The sequence below is a fragment of the Bubalus bubalis genome, chromosome 5, assembly GCF_019923935.1.
Source record: "Bubalus bubalis isolate 160015118507 breed Murrah chromosome 5, NDDB_SH_1, whole genome shotgun sequence".
Lineage (NCBI taxonomy): Eukaryota > Metazoa > Chordata > Mammalia > Artiodactyla > Bovidae > Bubalus > Bubalus bubalis.
The window spans coordinates 54,196,896-54,223,466 of record NC_059161.1 but is presented as its reverse complement, the minus strand read 5'-3'; the positions used below and the strand labels follow the sequence as shown (position 1 = coordinate 54,223,466).

Below are 26,571 nucleotides of genomic sequence, written 5' to 3'. Positions count from 1 at the left end.
GTAACTTAATTCTTAAAGAATTTTAAATCACTTAATTGCCTCTTGGACAGTTTTGTCATCTAGGAAACATTCTAGGATTACAAATCCTAGAATTTATAATCAGAGGAAAAAAGTTAGATTGGAATAGGAAAGGATCAAAAAAGCAATCCTCTCTGAAGGGCCAGGGGAGATGAGGTCTTTCCTGGAGTGCCCATGAAAAAGGTTCTAGGACGTGAAGGAAGAAAACAGGGAGCCGTGAGGCATGGCCACTGATTTCTGGGCTGTGGCAAGAGCATCCAGGTCTGGTGGTGAGCAGTAATCTGAGAGAGGTGTGTGGCCAGCACTGACCTAGATGGATGACCCACAAAAAGGAAAAAAAAAAGAAATGGTACCTCTACCTAAATCCAGTCCTTCATGCATTCAGTCACTGTCCCCTGAGTAGTAGCATAGTCAGCTGTGATCTCCAGCGCTAAAAAGCAACCGAATGGTCCTGCAGACACACACCAGTGTGATGCCCACACGCATGGACAGGTAAAGGCCATCCTCCTGTTGGTACTGAGGGAAACAGAACCGGGAGGGCGTTCAGATGGCCCCTCCAGAGTCAGACAGATAGGGAAGCTCTTCAGAGGATGCTCAGGGATTTTATGGTGGATCCACAGGAGCCATGGAAATAACTGGTTTCAGGACAAATGCCACTGAAATTCCTACACGTGGGCCCATGTTATCCGCAAGGCTGTCTGCCTCCATGTATTGAGAGACCCAAATCCTTTTCCAAGATTCCGAGAAAATCTCAAATAACCTCAAGAAAGATAAGAATCACAGGCATCTCCAGGTTCTCAAAGGACTAGAGTCATGAGAAGGTCTGGCTCGGAGGAGGGGGGATAGATTGAAAAGGAGGATCTCTTGACTCTGAGAGCAGCTGGCACTTGGTGACGTCATCCTCTAGGAACGATAGATAATATGATAAAGCCTGAGAGAAGGCTGGGTTCTCAGAAAAGGCTGAATGTTGTTATAATGATGATCGGCAGCATATGGCAGCATATGGAATCAGGCCAGGAAAGCTCCTCTATGTAGAGTTCCATCCCCACCCATCAGGGGCTCCTCCCCACGGCCAGCAGTAAAGCCTCTCAATGCCAAGTTTTTCTGCACGATCCTATTCTAAGTGTGTCAGAGAGTCTCTAGTTTGGTTTATATAAAGATCTAGTTGACCCACAAGTTGTCTTCTGAGATCTGACAAACATACCTTCTAAACTCTTCCTTGTAGTGTTTCACAGTTGACAGTGCATTTAACCTAAGCCCTGTTATCCTTAGCTTTAACATGGAGATGGTGGCAGCACCATCATGGAGCTTCTGTGGGAAATGGATGAGATGATGAACCCGCATCTCTTAGAATGGTGGCTGGCACATAGGAAGGCCTCATAAGTAATGGCTAGCGTCCATGCACCCCTTGCAGTCAAGTGCAGGAACTTGGCCAATGGGTAAGGAAATGGGGACATGATCAGTTCATGTAATAAACGTCCAAATAGATACAGCTTCAGGTACAGTTTGATCCAGGGAACCAGCCAGCGATAACACCAGGGCCTGGTTTCTCCCTCCACCTTTCAGCCCCTCTTCCTTTGAGCTGGCTGCAAGGTGGCTTCAGCAGCAGTAGACCACACACCATTGTAGAGCCAGTGAAGTAGAAGAAAGAACCTGTCCACTTTCCCCCAAGCCTCAGGAGAGGTCTCCTCATACCTCCCTGGCTCTTGCTGGGTTACAGCACCTTCCCCAAGCCAACCACTGAGGCCAGGGAACGTGCTGCCTATTTGCTAGAGACCCACCTACCTCCCACCTGGGGGCAGAGTCCATGCCACCCAAACCTCACAGGCAGGGAGGAGGCAGGGGAGGCTTGCTTCTCAGAGGGTCATCGGTGGTGCCAGAAGGGGAGTAATGGCCGCTGAGTGGGAAACTATGGAGAACCCACTGCACCTGCCCAACCGGAGGAGCAAAGTGACTTAACTTCCTTTGGTTACTGATTGACTGATTAGGGAGGGGTGGACCCTGTCTTTCCACAGGGTTGTCATGAGCACACAGAGGCCTCAGAGTTACTCATACAGCATCATTGCTAAGTGTTAGCAGGACAATCCAGTTCAAGAACTACCAGGACACCGAATAGTCTGCAGAAATCAGAGATCACGGTGAACTTCAGTGGCAGTTTTAGTGTGTGTGTGTGTGTGCGCGCGCGCGTGCGCACGTGTGCTAGATTGTGTCCAACTCTTTGTGACCCCATGGACTTTAGCCCACCAGGCTCCCCTGTCCATGGGATTTTCCAGGCAAGAATACTGGAGTGGGTTGCCATTTCCTCCTCCAAGGGACCTTCCTGACCCAGGGATTGAACCCATGTTCGAACCCTGCATTGGCAGACAGATTGTTTACCACTAGTGCCACGTGGACGCCCACGACACTTTAAATAGATCTGCCAATTAATAAAAAGAAACCCAGCCATGGAAATCAAACTCATCTGAGGCTATTTCCTATTATTGTCATGGGAAATTGTAGGAAAGTGCACATTCCTTAAGGGAGTAAACTTCCTCATCTTTTCCCCAGAGCCTCCATCAGTCAGACCTCTTGTCTCGTGGAAAACATGACCTCTTCCCACCATCAGCTTGCTTCTGACCACGTGAAATGAGTGTGTGCTTTACACACGTGCTCTCATTACACCTCGTGAATGACCCATGTATCAGAGAGGAGGGCATTGAGACCAAGGCCAGGCTGCCAGACCAGCCGCCCATCTGGCTGTCCCCATCCTTACTCCCCATGCGTGATGCCCACACCCCCTGCAGAGGGCTTCCTACGTCCTTGTCCATCCTCGAAGACAGCCCAGCCCAAGGTGCCTTCTCAGACTCAGGCCCTTGTATTTGCATCCGTTGGGCCACCTGCTGGCCTCTCCTCCCTTGCCGCTACATCCTTTTCTCAGGAGAGGATGCATGGTATTCGATCCCTTCCCATCCATCATGATGTTTCCTTCTTGTCACTCAACCTCACCTTTAAAGCCTGTGTTCTCAGCAGCCTCTTCTGCCAGGTTGGCATCCTCACTGCACACATGCTTACTGCTGAGCACCTCCAGCGGACCAAGCATGGAGCCAGCTTGGCTAGACTTGTGAGGACACAGTCTAGCCATCACAGGGTCTACGTCTTTCAGGGGATGAATTCTCCCATCTCCACCCAACCGCTATCACAACGAAAATATCTCTCCCTCAGCAGTCCCCTCAAAGCATCACCCCAGTCTTCCTCCACACCCTTCACATGAGGACCAGCTGGAACATCTGGGCCAGGTTGGCCTTAGACTTCCAGCACCAGAGGTGGTGACAAGCTGTTCGGCACTGAGACCCCTCTGATGAGAGTTCCTTGTGCTGTATTCACAGGTGACTGCTGGCTGCTGGCCGCCATTGCCTCCCTCACTTTGAATGAAGAAATCCTGGCACGAGTCGTCCCCCTGGACCAGAGCTTCCAGGAGAACTATGCAGGGATCTTCCACTTCCAGGTAACTTAATAGTTGGCTCAAGCTTCTCATCAGATCCTGGTTGTTGTTATTCAGTTGCTCAGTCATGTCTGACTCTTTGCAACCCCATGGACTGCAGCACACCAGGCTTCCTTATCCTTCACTATCTCCTGAGTTTGCTCAAACTCATGTCCATTGAATCGGTGATGCCATCCAACCATCTCATTCCCTTTTCCTCCTGCCTTCAATCTTTTCTGGCATCAGGGTCTTTTCCAGTGAGTCGGCTCTTTGCATCAGGTGGCCAAAGTATTGGAGCTTTAGCATCAGTCCTTCCAATGAATATTCAGGGTTGATTTCCTTTACGATTGATTGGATTGATCTCCTTGCAGTCCAAGGGACTCTCAAGAGTCTTCTCCAACACCACAATTCGAACAGGTCCTGAGGGCCAGGATCATGTCCTGGGTACTAGGAGCAAGTGTGGAGGTTAGGAATGGATCCTGGGGGCCAGGAGCAGATGCTAGGGGCTGAGAACAATACTCTTCTACTAAGGACCCTGAGGAACATCAGGAAGCTCCCTGGCTCGCCACAGACCTGGGACCCTGTAAGGACAGCAAAGGCGAGGAGGGCGGTAGGGCAGGGTTCTCAGGAAGTGGTTCCCAAGTTTTTTAAAAAGTGTGCTATTTGGGATCTGAGACAAAATGTTAAGGTAAGGCTCACTGTCCTCCTTGTATGCTGGTAAATGAGAAATAGTATTTTTTAAAGTATAAGGTGCAGGGTAGAGGGTGGGAGGGGAGGGTGTGGCCTCTGAGGGAGGGGCAAGCGTGTGTCCTTGGTTTCTCAGTGAGGATGAACCTGCAGGAAGAGAGCTGGAGGGAGCACCTCTTCTCAGGGTGGGCTCATGGAGCCTACGCCCAGGTCCTCCTACGGGAGGAGCCAGGTGCACCTGAGGCTCGCGGGGTGGGAAGGACCCCAGGCTGCCACCTGCCGCCAGCTCCTTCTCCAGGCCAGCCCTCTCTCTCCCTGCCCCGCAGTTCTGGCAGTATGGCGAGTGGGTGGAGGTGGTGGTGGACGACAGGCTGCCCACCAAGGACGGGGAGCTGCTCTTCGTGCACTCGGCAGAGGGCAGCGAGTTCTGGAGTGCACTGCTGGAGAAGGCCTACGCCAAGTAAGTGCCCGCGCCCTGCCCCCGCCAGCCTGCCCCCAGCTGCCCTGCATTCTGGAAAAGACAGAAACTATTCAAGGACGATTTTGAAAAAAAAAAAAAGTCCTATACTACAGAAGGACAACTCTGGACAAAACTGGGCTCGAAATTCGAGGAGATAATGCACGTGGCTATTGCCATTTTTTGCCAAATGCACAGGAACACGCACAGCACTGATCATGCTGGCCTTGAGGACTTCTACTTCCTTGGCAGGTCATGTTACATTTTTGTCAGCTAAATGCAGCAAAGATTTTTTTGCCAAATGGGCAAAATGATCCATTGCAGAGGTATGAAAATTATGGAAATTTGCCCAGAATACATAATACACTGATTAGAAATGGTTTTCCCCAGCCCTCCCAGCTGCATCCCCCACAGGCTGCCTTGTCCAATGCTCAGCACTGCCTGTTCCCAGCAGGATCCCACCCCCTACCCCCATCTGTCCAGCCCCCTCCAGAGTGTGCCCCATCCTGGCCCCGCTGCCTGGGCTCCCTCTGGGAAAGTGAGCAGCTATCAGGCATCAGGAGGATTTCTGTTCCCTCCAGCCCCTGCCAGGGAGGAGGGCCAGGAGTCAGACACCAGCTGTGAGAAGCTGGGGCGTGAATTGCTGCTAAATCTACACACAAGCAGTAGAGTTAGGGAAGCCACAGGGCAGCAACGCTGTGACCAGGGCACCATCAGGAGCGACCAGCACCTCCTAAGACAGTGCCGAGGGTGCTCAGGGAAGCTGCTTTCATTACTGAACTGCTGTCCCCTTTTAAGCTATAACCGCCAAACAGCCCATTTAGCAGACCCCTTTCCTGCCAGGATGCAGAGAGAATCAATACAGGAGGTTGGCCAGATAAACATCCAGGTCCTTCCAGCTGTAAGGTTCTATGAGACTTTTCCAAAAATTTCATAAAGTACCAGGCAGTGGTAACCACAGGGACAGTCACCTGCCCTCATGGGCAACCTGAGCTGGAGACAAACCAAGGAGAGACCGAGCAGAGGGTCCCTGGAGCATCCAACAAGAGGCCTGAGTTGGGCGGGACACTTTGAGAAGCAGAAGTTTCAACTCCGGTGGCCACAGTGTCTCTCCCCTTCCCGCAGGATCAATGGGTGTTATGAAGCACTTTCAGGGGGCGCCACCACCGAGGGCTTCGAGGACTTCACTGGAGGCATTGCCGAGTGGTATGAGTTGAGGAAGGCCCCTCCCAACCTGTTCAGGATCATCCAGAAGGCTCTGCAGAAAGGCTCTCTCCTGGGCTGCTCCATCGATGTAAGTCCAGGCCTCCCTCCCTAGCCACATCCCAATCTGCTCTAGTGGAAGTGAGCTTCCACAGTGACCGAAGAGTCCCACTGCCCTTACTCCCCGCACGGCTAGCCCATCCCTTGTCCGCCATATTACACATCACCTGGAGCCCAGGGGTGGCTAGGCAACAGTCAGGCTGGCTGGGGCTACAACTGGTGCCCAAATGGTGACTCCAGCCTCCAGCCATTCTCTCTCCAGCCCACGTACAACCCTCAGCCTCCTGTGACTCACCACCCAGATCACAGCTTCTGTGAGAGTCCCCTGCCCTCTGCTGGGCCCAAGGGCAGCACCATCCCATTCACCTTTGGCCCACCTGCAGGGCCTGTGCCCAGAGCCCAGCAGCCTCCCCCCAATTGGTGCAGGGTTAGCAGACCTGTAGGAAGACTTTAGGAGGCACAGGGAGGAACCATCTCCTCATGCTAGCCTTGCTGGCACACCTCTCCAGAGGAAGGGACGTGGGTGCGACATCCTGTCAGCAAGGAGCCGCCAGGCTTTGCCTGTGCCCAGCGGCCCAGCCCTGTCCTAACCAGGAGGAGCTGGTTGCTCTGGGATCAGGCATAAGAAGCCTGGCTCTGGGGGGTCCAAGTCTGTGTGCGACTCTAGGTGGGGATTTGCAAACCTTCTCTTCAGACCATGTCCAGGCAGAGACCCTTTCTACTAGCAGCCCTTCTCGTTGACTCAGACAAAAATAACCACCTCCATCACAACAGATGGGGAATGGGATCCCTGGGGAAGCCTTAATAGACAGACGCCAATTCTGAAGTCAGGCAGAAACGGAGGACTGCCCTCGTGTAAACCCCGCAGCGGGGCGGGGCAGGGCGATCCGCGCGGTTTCCAGAGACTCGGCGCATTTGGGCCGCCCAGGTGTGTGCCCTGAGCCCCCTCTGCACGGCGTGCCCTTTTCCTGCGGGAATTTGTGACTGCGCGGGGCACACACACGAGTGCAAGTGCGGCGCCCCCCGAGGGCTGCTTGCAGCCTCTCCTCTGGCTGTAAATAACGGCGGGAGGGCTCTGGGCGGGAGTGGGGCGGCTCTCTCACCCACCACCCAGGCCCCCCGCCCTGCGGTAGGACCCGAGCGAGGGAGGGAAGGAGGGAGAAGGCGGGATGCTGAGGCCGGACTGATTCTCCCGCGTTTGCAGATCACCAGCGCTGCGGACTCGGAGGCCATCACGTTCCAGAAGCTGGTGAAGGGGCACGCGTACTCGGTGACCGGCGCCGAGGAGGTAACGCCCGGCAGGCATTCCTGGGGATCTTTCTCTCCCTCACCCGATGGCAGAAGCACATTTTTGCCTGCTTGCCGAGGGTGGGGCCCCGCGTTCCCGGTCCTTTCCCAGCAGCCCCGAGTTGCTGAAGTTCAGGGCTCGCGACGGGTGGCCCTCCCCAGCGCCTGCCGGCCGCGCGCTGCCCTCTGCTGGCCGCGAGTGGGGCCAGGCGCAGTGCCATCAAGTTCCAGAATCGCCTCCCTCCTCCAGACCAGCTAAAGAGAACACGACCCAGTGTCGTGTTCCAGCTTCTTTAAAGTGCTTTCAGATTTGATCTCACAAAAGCATTAGTGCCCCAGTTAGTGTTCAAATCTGACTCTGCCCCTTGCACGCTGTTGGCCTGGGCAAGTGTTTAAACTCTCTTCTTCTCCCCAGTTTCCTCAAAGTTGAATTAGAAACAATAATACAGTGATACCCGTTGTAAGGTTGTTGAGGTGAATCAAACGAGTTAATACGTGTAAAGCGCTCAGACTTCCTGACAAGTTGTGTTTAAACAAATCGCTCTCCTTGACTTGGCTGTTATTATTGTTACCATGCTGCTGCTGCTGCTGCTGAGTCGCTTCAGTCCAGTCCGACTCGTAGTGACCCCATGGACTGCAGCCCACCAGGCTCCTCCATCCATAGGATTTTCCAGGCAAAGTACTGGAGTGGGGTGCCATTGCCTTCTCCGTATCATTACTATAAATGTTGTTAGATAGCCATCTTCTAATCACTGAATGAAGACTAGATCCCAGGTCGTCTGACATACCCAGTGCGGTTTTTTGTTTTTAACCTTGAATCTTTGTTTTATCCAACTCCCCACATCTTTGTATTTTGAAAAATCTTAAGTCTACAGAAAAGCTGAAAGAATCATACAGTAAACATTCAAATGCTATTTCCCTGGATTCAACAATGGTTAAGATTTTCCACAGCTGTTTCATCGCTTAGTGTGCACTTTCTTTCTGAGCCATTTGGAAGGAAATCGCAAACGTCACAACACTTCACTCGCTCCTGACATTTCAGTATTTATCTCCTGCCCACAGGGACACTGTCTTACATAATCCCAGTACTGTTTTCATGCTGAAGAAATAAACATTAATTTAATAACGTGATGCAATAAATAGTGCATATAAACATTTCCCCAGTTGCTCCAAAATGTCTTTTCTAGCCTCCTCAATGCCCCCAGTCCAAGGTTTAGTCAAGATCCATGTACCGTTTTTCTTGTCATCACCAGTGTTCATTTGACGGAGCTCATGTGACAAAAATACATCCTATTATAGTCAGCTGAACGGAGGTTCAAAGGTGACGTGCCAGTGCAGAGCCCAGAACAAGGGCGTTTGTGCCTCGGGCTCACAATGGAGGTTGAAGAGCCCTGGTCTTCTGAGGGCTAGATCCCAGGAGCTGCCACAAGCTGAGCAGCAGCGAGAGTCTAGGGGTCAAACCCTTCTCCCTTTAGTGATCCCCCTTGTAACATGGCTCCCATCCCTGCCTCATGGAGAAAGGGGCTTTGGGCCGGAGAACCTCCAGGCCTGGCTTGAACTCAGCATCTCCCTCCTCTCCTTCACCCACCCGTCCTTCAGGTGGAAAGCAGAGGAAGCCTGCAGAAGCTGATCCGCATCCGGAATCCCTGGGGAGAGGTGGAGTGGACCGGGCAGTGGAATGACAAGTGAGGAGGGTGGTGGGGGTCTGGGTGGGGGGCGTCTGGCCAGGAAGCTCTGGGAGGGGAGCTAAGGAGAGCGCGCACGGCGGCTGTGCTGAGAATAAAGTACCAGAGCACAGGGTTCCCCCACCCCGAGTGGGACCCATGGGGCTGGTGGCCCCTCAGGACTCTTAACCACAACACTCCAGCCACTTGGCTGCCTTTACAAGGCCCAAGCTCCCGGGATGCTCATCCTTTCATCAGCTCATGGTCCACCCCTTCACTGGCTCAAAGTCACTCTGCTATTGGATCTTCAGAGAAAATACACACCTTTCCTCCTCCAAGCACTTGTTCTATCCCAAGGATGTAAACGTTGTGCCAATAGAAGTCCTCTGTTGATGTCCAGGGTTCTTGGTTGGCCTGTTCAACCTTCAACTCTGGGGTGAAATCTCCCATGAGCCCCTCTCCTGGTCTTCCTCTGCTCCTATCTCCCCATCCTCCTCCACAGCCCAGCAGCTACAATTCCACCTTTTCCCTGGCCGATTCCCAGGCAGCCTCTGCTGTGGCAGAGAGACACCCGCCAGGGCCCGCAGGTCAGCGGCACAGGCCAAGATGAGCACTCCCTCCCACCTCCCATTGGATTTCTGCTGCTGCTGCTGCTAAGTCACTTCAGTCGTGTCCGACTCTGTGCGACCCCATAGACGGCAGCCAACCAGGCTCCCCCGTCCCTGGGATTCTCCAGGCAAGAACACTGGAGTGGGTTGCCATTTCCTTCTCCAATGAATGAAAGTGAAAAGTAAAAGTGAAGTCACTCAGTCATGTCCAACTCTGGCGACTAGCAGCCTAGCAGGCTCCTCCATCCATGGGATTTTCTAGGCAAAAGTACTGGAGTGGGGTGCTATTGCCTTCTCCGATTGGATTTCTAGTCACCCCTTAAAAGAGCTGCCAAGCCCTTCTCAGTTTGGGTCACTGATGCTACTTCCTGTCTATCCAATGGGCTGTGTTCATTCTTTGGAATCTTCCTTGCCCCCATCTTCCAGGATAAGGTATCCTCTCACCCTACTGCCCTGTACCTCTCAGCCACCTGGGTGTCACTTCCCTTCCTTACTGGGGTCTGGGCCCTCGGATGAGAAAGCGTGTCCCTGGTCCTCAAATTTGGAGCAACTTGGGGAGAAGTCATTGCTCCACACTAGTTTCTAATGTCTGTCCCATCGCTTGGTTTTCCAGCTGCCCAAACTGGAACACAGTCGACCCCGAGGTGAGGGAAAGCCTGACCAGACGGCATGAGGATGGGGAATTCTGGTAAGATTCTTGGGCTTTAAGAAAAAAGGTGACTGATCTTTACTCAAAATTGAGTGAGATTATTGTGTGGAGGGCACAGGAGCGTGGGATCAGGGTTTTGTTGTTTTAAATTCACTGTAAGACCTTGAACAAAAAAGTTCCTGAACCTCTTCAATTTATCCATCTCAACAATTGGGTTTCAAAGCTGAGCAGCTTTGCAGAGAAGGCTATGAATTCCTGCAGGAGTGTTCAGGTCCCACGAGAAAAAGAGGGGAAAGATGGACTTCACTCCTAACAAGTTCCTAGAGAATCTTCCCAAGGCCTCAAGAAACAGGTCTCTGGGAGAACAGGGATGGGCCTGGGCATCTGTGTCTGTGCTGCTCTGAGACCACCCACATCTGTACAGTCCTGGCATCTTACCAACTGAGTGTCCGTATTTTGTCTCATTTGATACCCGTGTCTCCTTTGATACCCCCATTTCTACAGATGAGAGTTCTGAATTCCAGAGAGGCTTAGGTACCTTGTTCAAGATTACCAGCTGGAAGGCGGCAGCACCAGGGCCGGAACCGGTGCAGTCCGATGGCCGGCCTAGTGGCCGTGCGGCCCTGACATGCTGTCCACTGGCTGCCCTAACTGCGGCCTAGTCTGGCCTTGGGTGGAAGGTCCAGGCTTGCCAGTGCATCCTCTGGCAGCCTGGGTCACGCGTCCTTGCTTTTGCAGGATGTCTTTCAACGACTTCCTGAGACACTATTCCCGCCTGGAAATCTGCAACCTGACCCCTGACACACTCACCAGTGACACCTACAAGAAGTGGAAACTCACCAAGATGGATGGGAACTGGAGGCGGGGCTCCACCGCAGGCGGCTGCAGGAACTACCCGAGTGAGCCCCCCCTCAACCTTACCCTGGGGTGCTGCACCCCAGCCTGGCTGCTCCTACCACTGGGGCCTTCTGTCTCTTCTTCCTGAGTCTCCATCTCAACACCCTCTCGGTCTCCTCAGCCCCTTCCCTTCTGTATTCACCTTTCTACCTGCCTGGGCAGAACCCAAGACATGCTGAGTCTGTGATTCCTCTCCAGGCCCTAGATTCCCTGATGCCATGACCTCACACTGAGGTAGCACTAACCCCACTTCATGCCCATGGGCTACTTTATCCACCCAAAGCCCAAGCAGCTTAGTCCAGCAGAGGTTCTCACCCACTGGGTCTCTGCACATCCAGGCCCTGGTTGTTGCCTGGCAACATTTTTGTGCCCAATTCACTCAGCCAATGCTGATGGGGCCCCGCTCAGAGGAGGTGGCAGTGAGTGGTTCATCCTTTGTTGATTCCCTTCACTCTTCTGCCTCGATGACCCAGTCCTCCCCCGCCCGCTCTGCCTCAGAAACTGTCTCATCACGATGACATCTGCCGATTGTGGAATACACATTGGGTGCTAGTCTTCACAGAAGACTTCTGGGGCAGGCGCTTTATTATCATCTCCATCCTTAAGATGAGGGGACTTGGTGAAGTTAAATGACTTGCCCAAGGGCCACAGAGCCTTGACTGTGCCTGGGGTTAAGAACCCAAGCAGTCTGGCTGTGGAGTCAGCCTTTAAGCACTGCAGTGGCAAGTCATGGTCATATATGGATTCTCTGTTACAGATGAAGAAACCGAGGCTCTGAGTGGCGTGCTCGGGCCACAGAACAAGTAGTCAGACTGGGACTAGCTGGTGCCTGTAGCTCTGGTGCTTTTAATCCTTCACCTCATGTGTGCAGCCACCAAGCAAGTTCCAGAGGTTCTAGGAGACTGTCCTCTGCCTCAGACAAGACTATCTTCCACCCCTTATTTCAGGGGTTGGTAAACTCTCTCTTGAAGGACAGATAGTTGATACCTGGCTCTGTGGACCACCCAGTCTCTATGGTAACTATCAACTGTTGCTGTAGCCCAAAGGCAGCCATACTTAAATGAATGGATGTGGCTGTGTGCTAATAAAGCTTTATTTGTAAAAACAGGCATCCAGCAGCTCATAGAGCCATAGTTTGCCAAGCCCTATACTAGATGTTTGGAGAGGGCAATGGCAACCCTCTCCAGTATTCTTGCCTAGAGAATCCCATGGACAGAGGAGTCTGGCAACCTATAGTCCATGGGGAAGCAAAGAGTCAGACACGACTGAGTGATTAACACATAATAGATGATGCCTTTATTTCTAGAATCCAAGTATTATCCCATCAAGGAAGGTGAGGCAATGATATTAATTATCCTTAAAATGAATGAATCTCAGCTCCTTCCAGCACCATGGGAGTGGGCAAGGGCACAGGCCCAGGAGGACAGGGACACAGAACAAGAGGCTGAGATTGTGCACTGATGTTCCTGGCCCTTAGTTCATTGAGGGGGCTGCAGAGCTAGTCCCCAAGTCTCCCTAGCCATGCCATCTGAGCCATCTCTGACCCCCGAGTTAGAGCCTGGTGAGGGGAGGATTAAGTAGGGGATGTCACAGCTGAGCCAAAGGAGATCTGGGCCTCAGCTCTGACCACCCTGTTCCGGGGTGAGAAAGGCACCCCCTCTCCAGCCCTGGTCTCTGGTTCCTCTGCCATCTCCCCACGACCCTCACCCCCCTCCCAGCACCCTCCTCCCCCCATGCACACCTGCCGGGCCGGGATCCCGTGTGTTGTGTGTTGGGTGACTGACCCCGCCCCTCTCTGTCTGCAGACACGTTCTGGATGAACCCTCAGTACCTGATCAAGCTGGAGGAAGAGGACGAGGACCAGGAGGACGGGGAGAGCGGCTGCACCTTCCTGGTGGGCCTCATCCAGAAGCACCGGCGGCGGCAAAGGAAGATGGGCGAGGACATGCACACCATTGGCTTCGGCATCTATGAGGTATGGGGGCGGGGCGTCCGCGGGGCGGGGCATTCACGGGGGCGGGGCTCCGCCTTCCCTTCCTTCTCGGCTCTTAACCTCTGCCAACCCCAGAAGCAGACCTGGGGAGGGGGCTCCAAACCAGAAGCTTGGCCAAAGAAAACCAAAGCCAGGGTACAGGCCAGTCTTAGGAGAAGTCATGCAGGGAGGTCCCTGCAGTTGGTCTGTGTCGCTGGAGGCCCCCCTTTCCCTGGAGCCAGCTTCCGGAGGTCCCATGGTATCAAGTGGCCTCTGTGGCCCTTCTCACATCCCCAGGCCTGGCACTCTGGTTGGTCGTCAACCTCCAGTAAATCGAACAGATGTGAACTGAGGACAGAGCATATGGAACCACACCGGGCACGAGCATGAGGGCAAGAACTGAGCCGGCAGGTGCCTCTCTGGTCCGAGTCCACAGAGTGTCTGCTCTCATGGCAGAGCGCTGGGCAGGGGAGCAGTTAGTTGGTCTTAGGCTCCAACCAGGGCTCCGCAGGTGGAGCCCGGCCCCCACACAGGCACGGTGACTGCCCCCATGTCCTTTCTTCTGGAACTTTGCAAAATAAACCAAAGCCCAGCTCAGCCACAGTCAGAGAGCAGCCATGTCATTGCCACTACTGGGTCCCCTCCCCACTCCTTTCTACAGCACAGAGAAGAGTTTCTCCCAGCCTGGGGTGAGCAGTGGGAGAAGAGGGGTGAAAGGAGGACTTCAGAGCCGCTGAAGTGGGGTGCACATCGGTGTGGTGGGGGGCCCTGGTGATGTGCTGGAGCTGGCCCACTCTCCCTGGCCCCACCTTTCAGTGAAGTCACTTTGGCAGCCCAAAAATGACCTTGGCAAGGAGTGGGCAGTATTTACACTGTAGAAATTAGGAAATATTGCAAATTAGGGTTCCCACCATCCCTGAGAGCCAGGCTCCCAGCACAGCACGTGGGAGTCAGGCACAGTGTCAGAGAGAAGGCTCTCTGCTCACTTCACTCATCAGGGCAGTGATCTACCTTCTCACCCACGAACAGGTGGAGTTGGGCAAACACCATCTTTACTAAAAATGCATACAATTCCAAGCTCCTCAGTCTCTGAAGTAGGAGCTGAGGACTTCAGAGCTGGGACAGAATAACTGCCAGAAAAATGCAGACTGAATTGTGACACCCAGCCCACCCTACCCCCACCACTCACAGGCCAGGAAATCTAGCCATGGGCTGTGAGAGCTGAGAAGGACCTGGGGGGTCATTTGATCCCATTTTAGAGATAAGGAAACTGAGGCCAGAGAAGGGAAGAGACTTACTTGAGGAAATACAGATGGAGGTGGCCAACAGGAACCTAGAACTGACACCTACTGGCTCCAGGCCAGAGCACATCCTGCTGCTGCTTCAAGCAGCTCAGCTCTGTTTTCCCTGGGGGAAGGAGGGGTGTAGGCTTTGCTGCAGGCAGCTGGTAACCGTAGACAGCCGCTTCACAGCTCCAAGCTTTGGTTTCATGCTCTGTAAGTTAGGAATGGTGCTAAGGGCTCATCCTCATTATTGCTAAGTCCTAAGAATTTTTTTTTAAATGTGAGAATGCTTTGAGTTCCTTAGAAAATACTTATTTTGATGACTTAGTTATTCTTGCTAAGGCTACAGAAGGAGTAGGGTAACAAAGGAGACCATCTCAGTGGTGACATTTCTTTATGGAGCTCTTCCAGAGTCTGAATTACACATGCTTTCCTTTATTTGCAGGTTCCAGAGGAGGTACGTCTGGCACGCGACAGCCCCCATCCTTGGGGCTCAGGTTCACCAACAAGAAAAAGGCTTAGATTGCTGGCTCTGGGGTCTTGTGAAGCCTGGGCAGGGGCTCGTGTCTACGAAGAGTGAATGCCCACCCCCTCCCCCTGAGCCCTGGTGAGGTTGCTCAGGTCCTAGGTCTCACGGTCTAAGCACATGGGGAGGGGTCCGGGACAGTCCCCATGGAACGTACTTTCTCCTTGAGGCCAGCAGAGTCAGACACATTTGGTCCTGGGTGGAGGTTCGTTGGTCCTGGGACTGCAGGAGACTCTTCTCAAGAGTCCTGTGGTGCTCCTAAAATAGGCTAGAGGGACTTCCCTGGCTTGAAGGTCCAGTGGTTAGAACTCTGCTCTGCCAGTGCAGGGGGCACAAGTTCAATCCCTAGTCAGGGAGCTAAGATCCCACCTGCCTCATGGCATGACCAAAACAAAAAAAACTGGCCTAAAGAGAAATGATGAGCCCTACAAGTGGTATTATAAGGAGATGGGGGGACATAGCAAGAGACCTGGACCCCGTTCCCAGCTCTGCCACTTGCAGGCTGTGTGACTTTGGACAATTTACTTGTCCTCTCTGAACTTCAGTTTTCTTCATCAGTAAAACTGATCAACCATCCACCTTACCAGATTGTTGGGATGCATTGAGATACGTGAGAGCACTTAACAGACCCACAGTTAGGCTTCACTGAGCTGGTGAGATGCACAGTTGTGGTGTGTGTCTTTAAAGGCCACAGTTGGTTATTCAAGTCAACACAAATGAGGCAGAGCAGTTGGTAGCGTCCTGGGTCTTTGTGGATGCTGTGGACAGACTGACACCCCGGGTTGGGAGCTGGGACCCCTCCTCACCTGTCTGCTTGTGTCAATGTGTCTACACCACACAGAACCCAGAGGATCCCAGCCACGGGGACTCTGATATCCCCAAGTCATTGCAGGAAGGCTGAGGACCTCTGTCCGAGTGAAGAGATGGGGCATCTGCAGACAGTGGGTGAATGTGGGTCCCCTCTTATGTGTGTCTCTGAGCTGCTCTTTGGGCTGGAAGGTTTGCTTTTTATCTGTGACGCTCCAGCCTTGTGGCTGTGATCCTCTTACCCCAAGGAGTGGAGAGGGCGGTGCTTGGAGCCCTTCCCTCCATCCACTCCCACATGCTCCTCTTTCTCCACCAGTTGACTGGACAGACCAACATCCACCTCAGCAAAAAATTCTTCCTGACAACCAGAGCGCGGGAGCGGTCGGACACCTTCATCAACCTGCGGGAGGTGCTCAACCGCTTCAAGCTGCCCCCCGGGGAGTACATCGTGGTGCCCTCCACCTTCGAGCCCAACAAGGACGGCGACTTCTGCATCCGGGTCTTTTCCGAGAAGAAAGCCGATTACCAGTAGGTCGTTCAGCCCTCCTCCTCCGCGCCCCTTGTTCCCCGCCTGCCTGGAGCAACCTCACTCCTCTGAACGTCAGTTTCTTTTTCTGTAACACCTGCCGGCTTCAGAGGCGAGCTATTGAAGGACTCTAGTGCTGTCATTATGTCGGCAAAGAAAATAGCCACTCAGGATCTTTGGGGTTAGAAAGGGGTGGTGGCAGAGCCAGTCGCAGAGCCTGACTTTACAGCCGTGTCTCCGAATGTCCACCAACTAGGGCCGTGCTGGTGGGATCCTTGTGTCCCCAGTCCGCCGGCCTGGCAGAGCCAAGGGTGTGAGTAAGTCTCCCCGCGGCAGTCACTAGGTCTCAAGGCGTTCCCCCTTCCTCACCGGAGCCCAGCTGTCCAGGATCCTTTTTAGCCAAAGCCACTGTTGGTACAGCCTCGATTCTAGTGGCTTCTGCCGCTCCGGCTGCTGCCCAACTGTGTCTGTTCAGCTCGGCCCTTGACTGCATGCGATGTAATCAGCCTGGGGTAACTTAAGCAGATGGAGATTACTGGAAGACCATGGAACTCTCTAGAACCGACGGGAGGCTGGACAACAGGATAGAAAAGTGCAGGGACCTCAGATGCTCCCGAGGACCAGGGTGTGGGAAGCAGGGGGTGTGGTGGCTGCCGTGTCCCCTCTGACCTGAGTCACATGCTCAAGGTCAAGAGACTCAGTAGAGTGTCTCCACTGGATGGGCTCTAGAAGCTGCCTAGAAGGGGAGGGCAGCGGGCAGGAGGGCCAAGGATGATGGCCCAGGCTCCAAGACAGTGCACGGCAGAGGAGTTCCTCTTGAGAAAACTGGGGTGTTGTTAAAGTGAGGGAAGGTGTCAGAGCTTCCAACGGGTAACATCACTGCCATGGCTGTAGCTTTCCTGCCTCTGACAGGCTCCCTTCCTCTGCTCAAGCTCGCCGTGGGGCGGGGCCTTGCTCTCAGCTCCTAGGATCCTCAGAGCTGGCCTGGTATTTAGCCTGTGGTCCCCACTGACAAGGAAATGGGGACATGACCCAATGCATTGGAATGACACTGTCCTATGTCAACCTCAGTCCCCTCCCGGGGAAACCTCAACCACCTCCTTTCCCGGCACCAACTCTGCCATCTCTTGGGGAGCTCCCTCCCCCAAGGGGACACACCATCCCTTAAAGGTGTCCACCTTCTTGTCCCAGGATATTAATCCTGATTCCAACTGTCAGCACCAAGAAGTCCCCGCGTGCATCCTTCTGTGAGGCATCAGCACGGTAGACGGGACTCTTGGTGGTCTAGTTTGAGATCCCAGGGGCTGGAGGGAGACCCCCCTGGGCTTAACTTCCCTTACTGTAGAGCAGAAGGACCCAGCCCTGCACACAGGAACCAGCCAGTGCCCGAGTTTCATTTGAAATATCCCCTAGGCCTCCCCGGCTGCCTGCCTCCTCCCGCCCTAGGCAGCAGGGTATGCTGATTCTCGGCGTGTTCACGAGGGCAAAGAGTGTTTCCAAGAGAACCTGAAAGCTGTTCTCCGGGCCAGAGCACCACTGCCGTAGTACGTGGGAAGTCTGTGTTGTTTGATGAAGACCAAAAACTAGGGACCAAAAACATTCTGACGCTCCAAGTTTTTTTGGTGATGACACTTTTTTAGATCGTTTCTGCTGAAATTACGGGATGTGTTGTCACAGAAACTTGGGATGCAGAGAAACCCCCTGTGCCCACCCCATGCTGGGTGTAATATCCCAGTTGCATTTTAGCAGGGATTTCTACCCGCTCCCTCTGCAGTAACACACGCCTTCCTTCTGCTTCTAGAGTTGTCGACGATGAAATCGAGGCCAACATTGATGAGGTACTGTAACTGTTCGAATTCCATGCCTGTCTCCCACACAGCCCAAAAGGAGAGGAGCAGAAAATAACCCCAGGGGTTTCAGAGGCCCCTGGGACTTCAGGAGCAGAGCTTGAAACTGAGGTGCAGCCCTGGCCTGGGAGTCTGAGGGCCCCTCCTGCACCGGTGCTGCACAAGATTTCTCAGGTTCCCTAGAGTCCCCAGAGTTGTGATTTGGGGTAAGGCCTGAGGGCTTTGAGGGCTACAGCTCAGGCCTTGCAGACTTGGCCCAGGTGGAGGAAGGGGACCACACAGAGGAAGGAGCTCTCTTCGGCCGTCCCGATGCCCGCCGTGGCTCGATGATTCTCTTACTCTCAGCTGCTGAGGGTCCACGCTCGTCACACTGAGAGACAGAATGATTTCCAACAGCTTCATATCTGGCTCTCGCCGTGGTCAGTGTCCTTCCAGAACTTGCCAGGCTAGTCTTTATGTTTCTGAGCGCTGGTTAATTAGATCATGAAAGTCCATTTTAGTGGAATGTCAGAGAAGATGTCTGTGTGAGAAATGAGAGTGTAACTCCCTCTCACATAGTATATATATTTCCTCTAGTGGGTTTTAACTGGAAAAAATTCTTTTATTAATTCCTCACCTGTCCTTAATCTCAGTAACCTTAGAATTCGGGCCCAAGAGAGGGAGAGAGGGTTCCTGAGCGGGGAGGGGAGGCCACCCTGGAAGGGTCACCCTCTCTCACTCGTGGGCCTCCCTCGCCTTCCAGATTGACATCAGCGAGGACGACATCGATGATGGATTCAGGAGACTGTTTGCCCAGCTGGCCGGAGAGGTGAGGGATTCCCAGGTCCCTGTTATGTGCCCTGCTTTGATGCCAAAGAAGAGACAGTCTTTGTCCTCAAGGAGACTTCCATTTAAGCAGGGAGCAGAAACAAAAAACAAACAGAACAAAAGCAAAGAGGAGTTGCAAACATAACTGAGGTTTCCGCTGAGATTCCTTGCTGACAGCCTCCCTAGAATTTTTGTGCATCAGTCGCCAGGGGCTTCCGCTGTCCGGTCAGCTCTCAATGAGATCCTCCTGCCTGAGGACTCCGGGCCTCTCCTGTGGCTGTGTCATTTGCTCTCTGCCACTGTGACCGAGGCATGGAACTCAGCCCCTTCTCCTTGATTCCCACAAAAACATTTGGGGAGATGGCGGGTCTTTAATCTCAAGGATGTAAGCAACAGAGTACCAGACATCCCTGTTCTTTAAAAAGAAATCTCTCAGCCACTTGGGCTTCGGTCCACTACAAAGTTAGTGGGCCTCCTGTTCCAACAACTTCAAAAAATGTCATTTTCCTCCATATATGGAGGACGCTAGCTCTTGCCAGTGTTCACCGTTGACTCACCTAGGCCTCCTCATCAAAGAGCTGAAGCAGGCACCACCTGCTCCTGCATGCCTCCTGGTTTCTAATGGAAGGAGCATCACAGAGATCCATTTCCCCACTAACTGAATCATACACACCGACATACACACACCCCCCACGAAGGCACAATGTCAACCTTGGTCTCAAATAATAGGGCTTGTCCCCCAGTTACACAATATGTATATGTGAACAGAGGCACCCATACCACTCCTGAGGGGCTCTGGCATCAGAGGCCACAGAGAAAGTGCTGGACCAGTTCTTGGAGACAGCTGGTTCCAACTAACGCCACACGTCTTGGTTTTAAAGGGAAGGGAAGGCATGCTGTGTGAGAGGAATAGTGTAAAGAACTGAGTCTAAAGACCACAAACATGGATAGAGTGGAGGATTTATTCTTTACGTTCTCTACAGCAAGGCAATGGTGAATGAACTCTGCCTGTTTTAATGTTGTACACTGAAACACTAACTAGAAGTCGGGCTGTGGCTGTGCTACTCATTGTGCCATATGGGGGCAGCAGCATCATCTCCTGGGGGCTTGTTAGAAATGCACATGCGGGACCTCCCTGGTGGTCCAGTGGTTAAGACTGCAGCGGAGCACTGGTTCGATCCCTGGTTGGGGAACTAAGATTCCTCATGCCATACAAGGCCAAAAAAATAAATAAACGAGTAAAGAAAAAATTAAGTGCTTTAAAAATAAAGTAAAACATTAGCATCTTTAAAAAACAGAAATGCGCATGCATAGACCCCAGATCTAACGCACCTCGCAGGGCTCGCTGGAGCCCAGCTCCTCTGGACACCGGTTACACACCTGCTCCTCTGTGCTACATGCATTCCAAGGGAGCCAGTAATGACACTTTGGTTGTGTGTTTCCACAGGATGCAGAGATTTCTGCCTTTGAGTTGCAGACAATCCTGAGAAGAGTGCTAGCAAAGCGTGAGTATCCCCTCCTTGCAAATCCCTCATCCTGCTTGTCCTCCTGCAGTATGAGGGGACACAGGGATCCTTCCCTTTCCCATCTCAGATACTGTGATGGCTGAACCATCATTCCCAGTCCTGCTCAAATACTGCCACCACCAACAAAGAACTGGATGAAGGAGGTTCTACTCAATGTGATTAAAAAAAAAGGCGGGGGGGTGGGGGGCAAAGGTAGGATTTCCCTGGTGATCCAGTGGTTAAGACACCTCACTCCCAATGCAGTGGGCATGGGTTCCCATCCCTGGTCAGGGAACTAAAATCCCACATGCCACGTGGCTTGGCCTAAAAAGGCAAATGTTTCTGGAGTCTGGAGGTCAAAAGTCATATCCAGGTTTCCATGACTTACTAGCTCTGCGGTCTAAATGAAATTAGGTAACCTCCCTGACTCTCGTTTCTTTATCTGCAAAATAGGCACATTATTATTTATCTCTTCAGAGTGACTGAGATGACATGTAGGAATTGCATAGCACCAAGTCTGGGCTCTGTAAATGGTGGCTGTTACCATGATTAATTGGTAAGAAAGAGTGAGTCAGTCCAGACGAAGGAGGGAGCCAGAAATCACTCCCCATCGCTGGACTCCCAGCTGTGTTCAGTGGGGAACGACTGACGGAGCGGCGCTAGCTCACTGATTAGCCAAAAGATGGAAAAATGCATGATCTCTCTTTCACTCAAACTAAGGGGATGGCATTAAAAAGGCTCATCTCCCAAATGTGTGTTTAACTGCGCCTGGTCAGGCCAGTTCTTATTGGGAAAAATGTCACTTCAGTTGACCCAGTGGGCCAGGCAAGTGGCTTTCAAAGCTGCCCAAATGGCTGCTTTCAGCCTGGGCTGACAGGCTTCCACAAAGAGTGGGCAGAAGTGGGTGGCAGCTTGAGAAGGAACTAGAGAGCCATGGTCCTCACATACCCTTTCAGGTTTAACTGTTTCTTAGGCAAAAACTAGGGCTTCCCAGAAGACTCTAGTGGTAAAGAACCCACATGCTTATGCAGGAGACATAAGAGACACCGGTTTGATGCAGGGCAACCCACTCCAGTATTCTTGCCTGGAGAATCCCATAGACAGAGGAGCCTGGCATGCCACAGTCCATAGGGTCACACAGAGTCAGACACAAGTTAGCACACATGCGAGCAAAAAATAACAAGGGGTGGATAGTCCACCTCCCCAGTGTTGATCACCACTGCAGGGGTTAGGGAGAAGGTGTGCACGCATGTGTGCACACTCACACACACATATACACATAGAGGCATTTCCCCCTCAAGATATCCCGAGAACTATGCTGCTTTGATAAGACAGCAGCAGTCCACTGAGCAGGGACTGTAGAGTATCAGGAGTTCTCAGACCAAATCAGAAACAAGTGAGTATGTTGTCAGGTCTGAGTGTCAGTCCAGGGATTGTCTCCAGAAGTCCCGGGGACTTCACTCTGGCTCAATCCCAAGAGATGAAAATCCTCCTCTGGAAGCCAAAGAAGGTTCTAGGCCTGCAGGGTCTTCCATCACAGTGGATGCAAACAACACACCCTTCATGGAAACCATCTGTGGCCTTGGAACAAATGGCTGCTTTTGAGCGTCTATGATTCGAGGAGCTGCAGTTAGGGGGTTGATCGGCCAGAAAGGCTGGGCCAGGGCAGGGCTTCCCCAAGATGTGTCCCGGTCCTAGGCCCCCCTCCTCTGATCTGGGGGTGACGAGAAGATGGTGTTTACCCTCAAGGCTGCCAGGCACAAGTGAGGTCACGGGCTCTTCAGCTGTGTGGCTGTCATAAGCCCAGGGACACTGAGCCTCATTGTTTCTGCACAAATGTGGGGAGGGGGAGGGGAGGGGTATGGCCAGCTCAGATTCATCTGCTCTTTGTTGGGGGCACAGCAGTGGCCTCCCCTGCACCTCAGAGCGTGGTACCTTCCCCCAAGCAATGCCTGGTGACTCCTCCTTCTGCCCAAGGGGCCCACGCACAGTCTCATGCCCACATGGAGAAGGGGTCAGTGCCCAGAAGGGCAGCTTTGAGACAGGTTAGGTCCTAACCTTTCATGGCAAAAGGGGTGGGCTCCCCTGAAGGCTGTGGGAAGACTCATGTCTGTGACGAGGTGCTCACTCCACCTACTGACCACCAACTACACGGGAGTCACCTTGCAAGTGACTCACCCAGGAGAATACAGGCTCCAATTCCCACCCAGCTGGGGACACACAGGACCCCTGAAGGCCTGCAGAGAGATAGTTAAGTAAACATCTTCCTCTTCAGGGCCCAGCCTAGAATGAACAGATGGGGCTTCCGATCTGTCCACAGGTGGCTTTGCACTTAAAGGCCCAGACCCTTATCATCCTGTTATTTATTTAAAAAACACTTGGCCTTCCTTGGTGGTCCTGTGGTTAAGACTCCACCTTCCAATGCAGGGGGCAAGGTTTCAACCCCTGGTTGGGGAACTAAGATACCACATGCCATGCGGCACAGTCAAAAACATTTTTTAACAAATAAAATTTTTTAGAAAGCTCTTATTAAAATCCCGAGTGCCCAATGGCTAATATACAGAGAAGTCAAAAAAAGGTTACACATCTCTGCACTGGCCCAGTATCGTGGCCATCAGCCTTATGTGGCTATTTAAAATAACTTAAGTGGCTCCTCTGGTGGCTCAGCGGTAAAGAATCCACCTGCAATGCAGGAGACACTGGGTTCAGTCCCTGGGTGGGGAAGATCCCCTGGAGGAGGAAATGGCAACCCACTCCAGTATTCTTGCTGGGAAAATCCCACGGACAGAGGAACCTGGTGGGCTATATAGTCCATGGGGTCACAGAGTCCGACGTGACAACAATTTAGCACACACAGGTGGATCCCATATCAGGGGGGCAGATACAGGACTTCCCTGTCCTCCTAGAAGGTCATGTTGAACAGCGCTGCTCCACAAGATGCTCCTCTCACACTTCTTTTGTCTCCTAGGCCAAGATATCAAGTCCGACGGCTTTAGCATTGAGACCTGCAAAATCATGGTGGATATGCTCGACGTATCCTTTAACAGGCCCCGAGGACAGAGGCTGGGGGAGTGTGAAACTGCACTCTGGGAAGGTTCAAACACATGCTTCCTTCCCCTCACAGTGGCCAGCGGTCCCTGCCCGCCGAGGTGTAGGACTGTCAGCACTGACCTCTCTCGCTGGGGAAATTCGGGAAGCTTCAAATGAGGGAATGCGAGATGCCACATTCACTCCAGCCCTCTCCCCTCCCACCACCCGCACCACAGGCTGAGTGGTTCCCGGGCTCTTGCAGAAAGTGCCCAACAGCACACCCACCGTCACCTGCCAGGGCAGTTTGGACTTGTTACCTCTAGGGGAACAGTCCCTAAACCATGGTATTTCTGATGTGAATATTTCCCCAGGCATGGTTTTCCGTCCTAAGATCGCCCCTGCCCCCCAACAAGAGCACAGTCCTTCGTCTTTGCTCTGGCCCCTTCCTAGGCCACCACCTGGCCCCAAGGCCGACTCCTCACCCACCCAGTGTCCTTCCTGCTTCCTGGGAGGTGCTGGGCAGGAGTGGCCTGGATGGTCCAAGCTGCTGTGAAGCTTCATTTGGTGGGCCCTTGGCACCTGCTGTGAGCTCCCCTCACAAAAGTCCTCTTAGAAATAATAATTCTCCCCAAATGGGCAAGGGCCAGGCCATTAAAAGCCGCCCAAAGCCTCTGCATATCATCCGAGGGCTCATTGCTAGCAGGACCTGGGGCCTTCAGCAGATCACCCCAGACCAGTCAGCACGCAGGGTTAGGGGGCCTGCAGGTCTCTACTGGGCCCGTCCACCAGCCCTTAGAGGGAGCTCTAGCCAGTGTGAAGAGCAGAAAAGGGCCTTCTGCGAGAGCTCCTTGTGGATGACTGGGGTTACCAGACTCCCCAGGGGAGAGGACAGACGAGGTGACTCAGCCCGGGTGGACCCAGACTCCAGGAGCTTTCCTTAACTGAAGGCAGTCGGATGGGAGTGGCAAACTGGGTCTGAAGGAGTTCTACGTTCTCTGGACGAAGATTCAGAAATACCAAGTGAGAGCCCATGAGGGCCGGGCGGCAGGGGCGGTGGGTCTTGTGTCAGGATGTGGAGGAACAGCTCCAAGGGGAGGGGATTGTACCTGTGATGGAGTTCAGAATGGGTGCAAACAGGTCGGGGCAAATTAAGTGGCAGACTTCCTTATGGACTGGAAACGGGGTCGTCTAAAAGCCACCATCAAACGTCCTGAAAAGGTTTGTGTAACTGTAATCCCTTGTAGTTTGGGTTTCTGACAGCTCAAGTGCAAAGATTACAGAAGATAGTAACAGGACTCATGGAGTTGGCTAGGTGATTTGATGGGCTTATTTATAATCCAGCTCACACCAAGAGGCAAAATACTATTTAAGGCTGAAATGTGGATGATTTTTCCAAGGCCAAACTAGAGGCACAGAGCTGGAAACACCCCAGCCCCACTTAGCACACATCACAGAGGTAACTTGCTGCCTTTTAGGTCATGATTTTCTGTTTTGCATGTTCCAGAAAATTTACCGGGAAATTGATGTGGACCGGTCTGGAACCATGAACTCCTATGAGATGCGGAAAGCATTAGAAGAAGCAGGTAATACTTCCTCACTGTATTTTCTTTCATCTGTAGAACATGCGAAAACTTAGACTATACGATACAAAGCTTGGTAAACTATGAAATAAAGTAGGCGCTGCTGCTGCTGCTAAGTCGCTGCAGTCGTGTCCGACTCTGTGCGACCCCATAGATGGCAGCCCACTAGTCTCCTCTGTCCCTGGGATTCTCCAGGCAAGAACACTGGAGTGGGTTGCCATTTCCCTCTCCAGTGCATGAAAGTGAAAAGTGAAAGTGAAGTCGCTCAGTCGTGCCCGACTCTTAGTGACCCCATGGACTGCAGCCTACCAGGCTCCTCCATCCATGGGATTTTCCAGGCAAGAGTATTGGAGTGGGTTGCCATTGCCTTCTCTGAAAGTAGGCGCTGGTTCAATACAAACACATCCTTTTCATTTGCCTTTTAAAAACGAATTGGTAAAATGAAATGGAGTCCAGGATGTGTCTGCTCTCTAAGGCTTCTTGAATCCCATTTCCCTCTGAGGGCCCTGGTGGGTTGCAGGCAAAGTCAGCTCTCAACAGACCCACCACCCCCACTCCCCACTCCCCACCCTGTTCAGGTGCAGAGCTGGTTCAGCAGAAGTGGGGTGTCCAGCTCCACCCTTGAGTGAGTCCCTAACAGAATGTGATGTCTGTAAAAAAGGACATGAGCTGTGGGAGACCTGCAGAGTGGGAGACTGGTGTGGGGACAGATGACAACATGAAGTTGTTCATTCGATGGGATAATGCTGCAGCAGAGACCCCCCAAGTAGTTTAAACAACATACACCGTTCTGTCACGTAGCAATTCAAGCTCAAGCCGTCCAAGGCCAGGATGGTGTCTCCTGCTATCAGGACTCAGGTTCCCTCTGTCATATTGTGTCGCCAGCCTGCAGAGGATTGCCTGTATCTGCAGGACCAGGACAGCTTGCCAAAGCCACATGCTAGCAACAGGCTGACAGAAGGAGGGAAAAACAGTCTCCTTGTCTTCATATATATATATGGGCTTCCCTGGTAGCTCAGCTGGTAAAGAATCCCTCTGCAATGCAGGAGACCCCAGTTCGATTCCTGGGTGGGGAAGATCCCCTGGAGAAGGGATAGGTTACCCACTCCAGTATTCATGGACTTCCCTAGTGGTTCAGACAGTAAAGAATCTACCTGCAATGCTGGAGACCTGGGTTCAATCCCTGGGTTGGGAAGATCCCCTGGAGGAGAACATGGCAACCCACTCCAATACTCTTGCCTGGAAAATCCCCATGAACAGAGAAGCCTACCAGGCTACAGTCCATAGGGTTGCAAAGAGTTGGACATGACTGAGCAAGTAAGTGTGCATGCACACACATATAAAGTATTATCTGGCTGCTTGCAATCTTCCTTGGGTCATGTGAGATCTTTCATCATGTTATGTGAACTCAGTAGTTTGTGGTGTGCAGGCTCAGTTGCCCCAAGGCATGTGGGATCTTAGTTCCCCAACCAGGCATGAATGCGTGTCCCCTGCATCGTAAGGTGGATTCTTAACTAGTGGACCACCGGGGGAAGTCCCAATCTCCTTGCCTTTAAGGGCATACATCACTCTGTACACAAATCCCAGTGCCACAGGGCTTAGTCACAAAGCCTCAGAGGACTGTAAGGGAAACTGAGAAATGTAGCCTGAATTCTAGGCAGCCATGACCTGTTAAAAATTCTACTATGGGAGACCTCC

General features: G+C 52.7%; 1 protein-coding gene across 1 annotated transcript in view; it reads left to right on the top strand.

Annotated features, from left to right (window-relative positions):
• Positions 1–26,571, top strand: part of CAPN2 (calpain 2) — a 57,103-nt gene that overhangs the window by 27,101 nt on the left and 3,431 nt on the right. Inside the window, exons 3-18 of the mRNA XM_006057240.3 lie at positions 3,384–3,502; positions 4,492–4,625; positions 5,748–5,916; positions 7,090–7,173; positions 8,772–8,857; positions 10,058–10,132; positions 10,832–10,992; positions 12,796–12,965; positions 14,691–14,702; positions 15,895–16,106; positions 17,906–17,942; positions 18,694–18,759; positions 20,206–20,263; positions 23,232–23,296; positions 24,245–24,313; positions 24,798–24,876. Coding sequence (XP_006057302.1) covers positions 3,384–3,502; positions 4,492–4,625; positions 5,748–5,916; positions 7,090–7,173; positions 8,772–8,857; positions 10,058–10,132; positions 10,832–10,992; positions 12,796–12,965; positions 14,691–14,702; positions 15,895–16,106; positions 17,906–17,942; positions 18,694–18,759; positions 20,206–20,263; positions 23,232–23,296; positions 24,245–24,313; positions 24,798–24,876 — 1,596 coding nt within the window. The remainder of the gene's footprint in view (positions 1–3,383; positions 3,503–4,491; positions 4,626–5,747; positions 5,917–7,089; positions 7,174–8,771; positions 8,858–10,057; positions 10,133–10,831; positions 10,993–12,795; positions 12,966–14,690; positions 14,703–15,894; positions 16,107–17,905; positions 17,943–18,693; positions 18,760–20,205; positions 20,264–23,231; positions 23,297–24,244; positions 24,314–24,797; positions 24,877–26,571) is intronic.